The sequence below is a fragment of the Harpia harpyja genome, chromosome 5 (assembly GCF_026419915.1).
Source record: "Harpia harpyja isolate bHarHar1 chromosome 5, bHarHar1 primary haplotype, whole genome shotgun sequence".
Taxonomy (NCBI): Eukaryota; Metazoa; Chordata; class Aves; order Accipitriformes; family Accipitridae; genus Harpia; species Harpia harpyja.
In genome coordinates, this window is record NC_068944.1 from 73,457,407 (window position 1) to 73,468,805 (window position 11,399).

General features: G+C 38.7%; 1 protein-coding gene across 1 annotated transcript in view; it reads right to left on the reverse strand.

Annotated features, from left to right (window-relative positions):
- Nucleotides 1–381: 381 nt before the first annotated feature.
- The window catches only part of FAM135B (family with sequence similarity 135 member B), a 212,262-nt gene continuing 201,244 nt past the window's right edge, over nt 382–11,399 (reverse strand). The window contains exons 14-20 of the mRNA XM_052788410.1: nt 10,367–10,533; nt 9,027–9,118; nt 6,195–6,292; nt 5,745–5,896; nt 4,811–4,921; nt 2,230–2,343; nt 382–881 (exon numbers count right to left, since the gene is read on the reverse strand). Coding sequence (XP_052644370.1) covers nt 676–881; nt 2,230–2,343; nt 4,811–4,921; nt 5,745–5,896; nt 6,195–6,292; nt 9,027–9,118; nt 10,367–10,533 — 940 coding nt within the window. The 3' untranslated portion in view covers nt 382–675. The remainder of the gene's footprint in view (nt 882–2,229; nt 2,344–4,810; nt 4,922–5,744; nt 5,897–6,194; nt 6,293–9,026; nt 9,119–10,366; nt 10,534–11,399) is intronic.

Consider the following 11,399-nt stretch of genomic DNA (forward strand, 5'->3'; position numbering starts at 1 on the left):
TGAACAAAATTATTCCAACTTTAAGTGTTTTGGGCTTTTTTAGAAGACAAATATCAAGATTTCTTCATTCTATATCAAAAATTTCACTCCTTTCCATTATTTGAATGTATGTATGTTACAATTAACCAGTAATGGAACCATCCAAATATTTTCTTTCAACAAATGGAAACATTGAAACTTTCATAAATGTTTTTCAGGCTTCTCAGTTCATCACAAAGGAGGTTTTAACCTAAGTTCATATATGCTTTTTTCCTCTTGTGTTAACTACCCCAAAAGTACTAGAAATGTATAGCTTTGTTAATACGTCAATAAATCATTAAATCAAGGACAGCCAAGTTCCTGGGTTAATATTCAGGAGAAACGGGAATCATATTGGTCCAATCACATTTAAAGAATTAGCCTTTTTATTCTGATTCTGTACTTCAGAAGTGGCTCATGTCTTTATGTGGACAAAGAACATAGAAACTGAAGAGGAATATTTATTTCTTCCAAAAGCACCAGTATTTGGAAGCTTGAATGCCTTAAAGCCATAGCACTTTATTTTCTGAAACGGAAATGGAAATGGAGAGCTTGAAAGTCCCACCTGATCTCATTTCTAACACTGTAATCTTTTGGCTAAGGGATTCTCCTCCACTCAGTGAAAAGGTTTGCCTCTGTTACCCCATACTTCAGGCACTATTTGAAGTAGTTGAGTCCTGCCACGAGGAAAAACTTCTCCAGGAAAAGTTCAGAGTCCAGCACAGCAATGTGGGCAGCCCGGCCTATCAATGTGTTGGCGGTGTTGGGCAGAGCATGGAACACGTTGTGTCTGATCAAAGTGCAGTCCTTCGCCCCAATCAAAGGCTGGAGCAGGTTGTTAATCATTTCTGCATAAACAGGACCTGTAAAAGAGTTTAGATGTCACACCTACATGCCAAAGCTGCCAGATCCCTTCTTTCCTTCCAGTATCATTTAATGAGAGTTGCAACAAGACGGAAGATGGAAGCAAGGCCAAAATGCAAGAGATAGCAGTCCATTTCAAAGATTTGCCAAGTGCTGGGATGCTGTTAATCTACTGGAGGCTTTGACCATCTGAAGAAGTCTGCTAAAGCTGCTAGCATGAAGAGTGGGACGCTCCTCAGCATTTAGTCTCATTTCCTCTGTGGTGGAAGGAAATGCTCTTGTTTCCTTCAGGGGAAGAGGGTTGGACTCACACTGCCTGTGAATTCAAATGCAAAAGGGTCTGGCAAGACATAGAGGTCCATTAGGGTTTCTCTGGGGAATCTAATGCAGGAAGGACACCATGCAGATAGTTGAGGAATTTATAGGGCAAAATCAATGGCTCGGGAAACTTGTACTCATAAATGATCTACATTGAATGTAGATCTGGCTCCTGCTAGGTCAAACATCTCCCTGAGAAACAACCACTGGAAGTGAGAGTTAGAAAATTATCTTTTAATTCATATCTGAAGTAGGATAGAAAGAGCTGTAATTTAAATAAGATGTTTGAAGGCAACCATGTTGGTTATTGGGTCTGGGTGTCTCTTTCTACTTCCAAAGAGTACCTCATTTTCTAGGTAATCACATATGTGAAACGGGTATGAAATTACACTGAACATTATTTCTGGAAGTGGTACCAAAGTGAGCCATGAAACATTTTATAAATGAGGGAGACTGCTAATAACAAAGACAATACTTGGCGCAAGACACAGCCTGAGCTCACAGTAGGGCTAGGCCTCTGATGGCATGAGTCCTGATGTGCTTTACAGATTTTATTACAAACCAATATGATTTTAGATCTATCCCTTAAATTACCCGGCAATCATCCAAATGCTATTGAAGACAAAGGGTAACCCCCCTGACTATGGATGTGCTGAGAGAGATTTCATTACGTGAAACAAAGGTGAGACAATACTAGTAAATCAGTAGACTACAGAAAAAACATTAGCAAGAGCTAGTTCTATGATCATCACTTTTAAAAAAATAAATTAGAGGGAAGGGGAAGAAGCAGTAAGAAACCTTTGATTATGACCTGATTTAAATTTGTTTTCATCAGACAAAGAGCTACTTAAAAGGTTTCTTTTATTGATTTCAGTAATTTCTTGTGGGAAGAGAACACTTTCTTCCTCATCAAATAAACTTTGAGTTTTCATCATGCTGATGAAAAACTGTTCTAATGCAATGACCTCAGTTACACAAAAACACAATTTCTCAACAGCTTTTTAAATATAGAAAGGATCTTAAACATACCTGTGTGTCTGTCCTTAAGTGCATTTTTGCACATTTCTATTCTTGCTGAATGAAAGGGTACATATCTGTCTTGGGGTGAGGCCACTAACACAACATTTTTAAAGTACTGAAGACCTGTGGCAAATGCATTAAATACATTTATCACAATGATGCACAGCGATCAAAATATATACAGTGTCAGCATGACTACTTCATGTTCAAACACATTTGAAAATCTACAGTGCAAAATAGATGATAATTAAAACATGCAACACAAGCTTAAAAAGACTCATAATTGCTTAAACCCATTTCTGCTGCTTCTGCAAACTATGTGTTACTTATCAACACTCATACAGGTTAATTATATGTCAACACAAAAAGTAAGAACTGTCTCTGTTTGAAAAAAGTGTTTGATTAAAACCTTAATTTTGCAAATATTTATGCCTCTAAACACTGGAAACATGTGTACAGACCCACTACGGTCAATGAGTGGTTTTGGATAAATAAGTGTTCACAGGAATGGGGATCACATTAGAAAAATAACACAACAAATTAGTACAATTTTCAAACAAAATAGAGAGAGGGAGGAGAAGAGGAACCAGCTGTACTGGTATGATGTCATACTATTACATCAGTGTTGAGGGAGCCTTGGGATCCAGTCCCTGCATTCAGCAGTCCCTTGATAAATACACACTGCTGGTACATGGACTGGAAACCAGGAATCCTCCCTCTTCCCTGGAGGCAATGGGGCCACTGATGGACTGTGGAAACAGGCTCCTGCTGTTTGCCCTGTCTGTGGTCTCTTGAGCCCTCCATCACCCACATTCAGCAGAAAAGTAGGAAAATGGACACAGATGATCTAGTCTACTAGTCCAGAGAGTATCCTGAACACAGAAGAGCTGTGGGTTTGACCTTCATCTTTCCCTCCCCCTTATGTGAAAGGGGCACAGAAGCAAGTCCATTGTTTTCTAGATTTTAATAGAAAAGTTGACCATCACTACCACAAAGAAGAGTCCTGTTGGCTGCCTTTACTAAGCCTGGCTGAAGCTGTTTATCATTTTCTTCTTGTGCAATCATACCAACTGAGTTTGTGACTTCAGTCTGAGGTAAAAGGTAGGAGAAGCAACAGTGAGTGTAACCATATCTAAAATCTTATGTGAAGAGGTTCAATAGGGAATAATGTTTATTTTTGATTTCAAGACAAGAATAAGGAACATTTAAAGAGATTGAGAAGTAGCAGGGACTTCTACTTTAAGAAGAAAGTCAGAAATTGCTGGAGGCTTAAAAAGTTATCCAGGAAAGTAGGCACAACACTGCTTCTGATATTTCTCCCTCTGTAGGTTCTCTCAACTACTTTTGGGAGCAGGGTGCTAGAGTAGGAGCACCTCTATTTTGACTAAATATGCCAGCTCATATGTTCACATATGGACCTGCCTACTTCTTCAGATTTTTTGCCTAAGCATCTACCTGGATGGTTCTGACTTTACAGACATCCCTCTTCATAGTAAGTTTCTGCTTTCTGCTTTTACAAGGACAACACCTTCATTTATAGCCTGTTAGATCTCCAGTCTACCAAGCTAACAAACAATGAATCGGTTTGACCCACAACACATTCTTGAGGATTCTTTGCTTGGGAACTTACAATGTGAGCTTCCTGTGTAGACCCAATTTTATTTGAACATGACATAGTAAAGCAGACATCAACTATACTCCACAGAAATGAGAGCCAGGGAATCAAAGGGAAAATTCAAATAAGGAAATTCAAATAATGCCAAGATACCTGTCATTGATTATGTCATGTAGTTTGTTCATAAAATTATGAAACAGCTTTATGTCTGTCAAACTAAGAATTAAGAAGTTATATTCATCTTAACATAGTCTTTGTTTCCTATTAGCAATGTACCAAAGTATGAGAAAAAAATTAAATATCAAGTAGTGACCTTGTGATTATATACTTAGCAGTAGTTTGCTCACACACAATATTCAAAATAACTCTTAAAAGAAAACATTTGCTTGAACAGAAGGATCATGCTTCCTTTCTTTTCTTAAGAAAAGCCTGATTTATTTCATTTATTCATGACAGACCAAGGAAAGGGTAAAAAGATCTCTATTTAGACATCATTTTTCCAGTGTGAGGCCATACATCTCTCTCTCAGTAGTACAAAGGTGTCACAACAGACATGAATAAAATTTGCTCTTCATCTCACACAGTCATATTTCCTAGGGACAAGAGATGTTAAAAAAAAATAAAAAAGGAAAAATGGTTTTCATCTAGTAACATAAATTAAGCAATGGTGGCTTGTCAAGCATGATATTTCTTGCTTGCAGAATATAAACTTAGGTGCATGTTTACTATATCATGGAGGTCTTATTTGGTGGTAACAGTCTGGCAAATATATTCACTGATAACTGGCACAGAAAAAATGCAGATAAAATACATATTAGATTTTAGACAGAGCAGCCCTTCTCGAAAGCAAGTGTGTTTAAAGAAAGATCACTAACAAAATGCAGATTTCCTTTACTCCCTGGAGGACATGGCAATCCAGCACAATCCTTTGGAGTAGCCCTTGATAGTTACACAGCCACATCAAGCCCTACTCACCCGTTTTTTGGCTGAGCTGATAGAGGAAACACTTGCGCAGATCTGCATTGTCCCTGAAGGTCAGTTGCAAAAGTGACCCTGACTTTTTCAACTTCTGCATGAGCCACAGACCTGGAATGAAAATCGGTGCATATTTTTATCCTGTTTGCTAATTATCAACCAAGGGGATTAAAGACGTGCCTACAGTAAGGGTAGCACTGTAACTCAGTGTAAGCCTGTTTCCTCTTGTATTACTAATCAACAGGGAGAAAAGTCTAAGGGTCTCACTGGATAGGGGTAATGGCTTTACACTGAAAGAGGGTAGATTTAGACTAGATATAAGGAAGAAAGTTTTTACAATGAGGGTGGTGAAACACTGGAACAGGTTGCCCAGAGAGGTGGTAGATGCCCCATCCCTGGAAACATTCAAGGTCAGGTTGGACGGGGCTTTGAGCAACCTTATCTAGTTGAAGATTTCCCTGCTCATTGCAGGGAGGGGTTTGGATAAGATGACCTTTAAAGGTCCCTTCCAACCCAAACTGTTCTATGATTCATGATTCTATGATTATCCATGTCATGGTAGCATAAACACTCAGGAAGGCTGAACTGTGGGACATTCCATTCCCATAGCACTCTAAGTGTCTTCTTCAGCCTTGGAGATGCCGCTTTTTATTGGCAGTATACAGAAAAGTGGAAGAATACAGTGGAAACAAGGACAACTCTCACTGCTGCACACCCTTGGGTTTTCCAGGGACCACTGTGCTGGACCTTGTAGTAGATATTGAAAGCCCCTCTCATTGTCATTTTTTCTGTGTGGGTTCAGTCTTCAGCAAATAATTTCCACAACTTCAGTGTACAAGTCATGTTATTATGATTTATTGCTACCTCCATGTGTTGCTCTCTCATGCACTTTGCCATGGACTGCAGCCAGTCATAGCTTTCCATCAACTCTTACCTGTACTAACCAAAGTACTGTTGTTGTAAAGTGTTCCCAGGTGAGGCCCAGAGAGGGACAGGAAGGTGTGTAACTTGTTGAGGTAATAGCGAAACCTGGGGCGAGTTAGTACAGATCGAATGATGACGTTACCAAGGGAATGTCCAATAAAACTGTTAGGAAAGAAAGAATTACATTAACACAAAACCCATCTGTATTTTATTTAAATTGAACACAAGGGTGGCATAAATTGCTCTTGAGGGGACTCTATCGGGGCTTTCAGTAACATCCTTTATTTACCATTTCACTTTTTTTTAGCCTAGTAGACACTTTTCTATCTATAACAATGTAAAAATTCATCTCACTGATTCACTGGCTTTTGACACAGGGCACTTTTGGAAAAGCTAATTTCACTGAATGCTGCTCATGTAACTCAAACAGTTACAGACTATTAACTATCAGAATGCTTACCTTATTCGGGATATGGAGAGGTTGTACAACTGGATATGCTGAATAATTTCATCCAATAATCGGTCAGTCATTGTATCAAAATCAGCAAAAGTATCAGTCTGGTGAAAAATGGAATGAGTCAGTGAATTAAAATAAATTGCACTTATCGCAGACTGATGTTATTTTCAAAGTAAAATGCAAGCAGAAACAAAATAACCAGTCCAAATTTTCTTTATACATGCTCAAGGGGGAAGGGGGGATTTTTCTCAGTCTCCAGGTCCTCTAAAAACTGAAGTTCTCCTTTGAAAACAGAGTCATTAAGTTTCATTTTCAGTTTATTAGCAAATAGCTTCCAACTAATATTCCGAACTTACTCAAGACAAGTATTTTCTTTCTCACTTAGTGTCAACAGTAACAACAGTACCATAGGTCAGTGTGGGTCAGATAGCTAACGTTAAAGCCCGTGTGGAAATTCACTGTCCTCAGTGAGCTTGTAGGTAAGGTAAGGCAAAATTTTCTATCATAGAGTCTCTTTGACTCTATATTGTGCATTTTAGCTTCAAGAACACAACCTGAGAATTCAAGTTAGGACTAGAGTAACCCTACACTTTGTAAGGCATGGAAATAGGGATCTCTAGAAGACAGTTCATATTTTAAGGGGATTAAATTACCTCCTGTGATTGCTTCTCTTTCTCTACTGACTGTGCCTCTAACTTTGGCATGTGTCATGATGGGATAAACCCGGACCTACAATTTATTAATAGTAAGATTAACAATATTAGGCTGAGTGATTCCAGAGTCATAAGTATGATCTTAAAGCAGCCTGACTTGACACTGGTGAGAACTACTAATGCTTAGCTGCTTTGGATACCATATTCTGCACATGAAAGAAAAGCTTTAGGCATTTAGGATTTAACAGATTACTACGATAAACTAGTTTACAGCATTTTACACTGACATGCAGGTTATGCTGATGCTAAGGACGTAATCACAAAATTATTTGGCCATCTTAATGAAATGCTGTGTGTTTGTTATTCAACAGTTATCAGTAAGAGAATGAGTGCTAGAGAGAGACAAACAATTTGTTGCTTGCAACAGTACTGCCGGTTGTGATACAATAAAACAAATAATATGTTGTCCAGTCTATAGAATTGCAGGCAGATCTTATTCAGAGCTGTGTCATTTGGCAATCCAACAGGATTCTAAATCAAATTTGTAACTAATGAGATGCCACAAAAACAATCATCAAATGCTGGAAGAGCTATTCAGAGCAAACATATCAGTAATTAATGCTTTTGTGACACAACTCATCTTGCTAATTGCAGCTTTTGCAAAGGAAAACATGAGCATATTCACTTTGCAATACGGCCTTAAAATAAATGTTCTCACAAACTACAAACAGTCCACTAACCTTCTGCCTGTTTGTTTTGTCTGCATTGATAATTAATTATTTCCTCCTAGGCTGATTATCCCAAATATTTCAGGTTGTTTAAAAGTGGAAGAGTATCAGCCTGAACATTAATCATAAACAAAACACATCAAGCTTCATATTTCAACTAGTTATATCTCCATCCTTTAGTATCATCTCAGCCTGACTGAGCTTGTCAAATGTATCACAAATGAATGCCTAAAAAAAGGGATTTGCATTTTCTTCCATAAGGCAAAATTAAGCTAAATGACTGATTTCTTGGGTCATTATCAGTGTGATTCTCAGAGCAAGGAAAAAAGGGTGACAGGATTCTTTACAGCATCCAAATAATCATCAGACCACATGGGTTCTATTTCCAGTGCCATGGGAACTTCCCCACCTTCCCAGACTGTGAGAGCACTAAAAGTTCCCATTATGGGCTCTAGATAATGTTAAATAGAAATGTTGTAAGATGTTCCATTCTCTGAAAACATAAGAATAGGCTTTGATGCAAGTCTGAAGTGGTCTCCTCATTATTTTCATCTTGCTTACTTTCACTGTGCAGGTCTGCTAGTGACAGAGATGTACACTGGAATGTGGCAAGTTGAATGATTAACACCAACTGGCCACTTCAAAATATAAAAGCTGTTGAACAAAGAAGGTTGGAAAGTTTTGACTCAAGTTTCTCAGCTACTTGTAAATCAGAATAATGTTTCTGACTGGGCACTAGAAATCTTTATCTTGTGCATAAAGTTAGGCATCTGTGTCATAAATATGGGTTCATTGCAGAGCAAAGCACAGAATTCATTTCTGTTTCTCTGCCTAGACTGGCAATGAATTTTTCTGGAAGGCGTTTCTTTATCATTCAGGAAATAAATCTCGCAACCATTGCAACAGCAGAAACAATGGCTGATGCAGCAAAGGGAGCTGACAACACCTGCTGGATATTCCACACCCTCCGGAGAATTTAGCATCAATAAACTTGCTGCTTTCTGTCGGTGCTGCTTTGTCTGGCGTCCAACAGGCAGAGGCACCAGGCTGTGCAACTTCCACCTTTCTGAGAATGCCTGAGATTTCAGAGTCTCTACCCCTCCTTCTCTGTAGTTTCAAGGTTAACATCTACACCTTTCCCATTGATACCAATAATTTGTTTGCAAACTGACAAGATAAATCCATTTTCTTCTTCTAAGGTCAAGTCCTACAACTGCTAACGTAATTTCCTTTGACTTTAATGCTAGGAATATTTTCTGATGGGTTTGAACACCCTATCAAATCAGACAGGAACAGGACAAGGCCTTTGCACTAAATACTACAGAAAATTCCCTGAATTCCCCGGTGCTTTTGCTTCATTCAGCTCATGAAAAGGCTTTGCTGAAGGCCCTGTTTCAGCAATGTCAACAGTTTGTAGCTGATCTAAAGGAAGACAGAAATTAGCTCTGTACTACCTGATTTCTTTCAGACATTAGGAAGTCCAGTTTTCCACCAGGGAGTCCTAGTTCTATAAAAGTCTTTACAAGCCGCAGATCTGCACTGTTACCTAGAAATAAATGGTACTTTGTAAGATGTAATTCAACAGAAAAATAAGTAATATAGAGTCAATTTAATACATTCATCTTCCTATAAACCTTGACACCAGGGAGCTCTTGCTAAGTGCTGCTAAGTCAGCTCACCACACCACAGGATCATGAATTGAAACAGCGGGAGAGCAAGAACACCCACAGCCTGCACAAGGTGGGGCTGCACCTCACCTCCTGCTGCTGGGGACTGTATAAATGGTGGGGAAGAAAGGGCAAAGATCAGACCCAGAATAACTCTGTCCCCTATTTGCTGAACAGCAGAGGTAAGACAAAAACACAAAAAACTGTCTGTCCTTTCAGCTTCACAGCTGGTGAGGCTCCCAGGGGACACTGCAGCCCTGCCAGGGACCTTGGCACATGTGCTGGGGTATAGGGCTGTACCTTCAGACATAAAATAGCCTGCCTCTGTGTATTCACAATTAGAAATGGTGCTGAAATACTGTCAGAAGCCTCCTAATATTTGGGAGATGCCCCATTCCATACTAGAAAATTCCGAAGTCTTCTGAAATGTTTTGTTGGAAAAGGAGGTACCTCCACCTCATGAGATGGACATTACTGCCACTGAGATATTGAATGGCAAACGGTCCTTGTTCAAGCCAGCAAGTGTTTGTTTTCCACCTCTCTGAGAATGCCTGAGATTTCAGTCTCTATCCCTCCTTCTCTGTAGTTTCAAGGTTCACGTCTACACCTTTCCCATTGATACCAAGAATTTGTCAAGAGAAGTTTCAAGTTTAACATACGTGTTTTCTGATAGAAAGCATATATGTAAAAATTCCAGGCCATGCTTCCTCTGCAGTGAATAATGATTTTTATTCTCTCACTTTCTAAAGCCGGACGCTATCTACACTGTAACAGTGTTGGGGGGATTTAAATAATGTTTTCATCCTGGTGACATACTGCAAAACAACCAAGCATCTGTGGAAAGACAAGAAGAGTTACTGTAATGCACTCCTCCTGTACACAGAAGGACTGATGTACTTTGGTGTAGAATTCTGTTTAAACAACAACAAAAGAAGTTGCAGCGCCCATTACTTAGAGCAAATATTTAATATTTTCCTAGATCCTTTATTACAATGGACTGAATAACATAATAAGGACTAAATACTTAGCTAAGATAAGACTCCCCATTCTTTCATACTTCCTGAACATCTGCTCTTTTTTTTGTTTACACCAAAATGACTTGCAAACAGCAATTCTCTTGGCCTTACCATCCAATCCATGGACACAGACAACCAGGTGAATTCCATCTTCCAAATTTTCTTCCTCTTCCTCTGGTGGAAAATATGGTATGTCAGAAGCTAGTACAGATAAGTCACTGTACAGAAATCCTTCAATCTTCATTTCTTTTTTAAATTTTTCTTTGGCCTGATAAAAACTGGAGAATACATTAATTAATCACAATAGAACTGGGTGTTCAACAACAAACCTTCAAACTAGAAATGAGGAGGCTGGTATTTGCAAGAAGTTATGTTTGCAATTTGCCAGAAATTATGTTTGCAACTTTCAAGTACAGACCTGGATACTATTTCTTATCTATTCTGATTGAGAGAAATCGGGATGCAGGGAAGAAAATTTATTTCTGAGTGATTTGGCTACATACATGGAATAGCTAAAGCCCATTAGCACCTCACACCTGCCAGAGGAATGAAGGATTTACAAAAAATAATTTTCTGGTGGCCCATAACAATGAGACTAAGATACAGAATTAGCAATTTTGCATCTTAACAATGTCATGGGACTTACAGATACTGAAATGCAAAATGTATCATTTTGCTAGCATCAGATGCATTTATAGGCAAGTAGAAGGTGTTCTACCCATTCCTCAGACTGTGGAGTTAAAGGATACACCTCATACGGTAGATATTTTTGGTGTGGTTTGATTTCAGGTTCTTTTGTAAACATTTAGTAGTTAAGAGGAAGAGTAGCTCAGTGCTGAAAGAATTAAGCTAACCCCTTTCCTACTCAAGGCCTAAAATTTGACACATGAATTTATCCTGAAGCATTCTGCTGGCTGAAGATGCCAAATTCTGCAGTGGCTTTTTGAAGTAGCAAAACTTATCCAGAGCTTCTAGGAATTAATAATCACAACATAAGTGTAGAATTATGTAGAAAACTGGGATGGACCAGGTTAGAAAATAGAAACCTTTAAAGCTTGGGAATAGCTTAGGGTCACTTGACATGATGGTGAGCAATTACTTACATCAGCGCAACTGACTTTAAAGAGCCACAAGAATGAAAAAT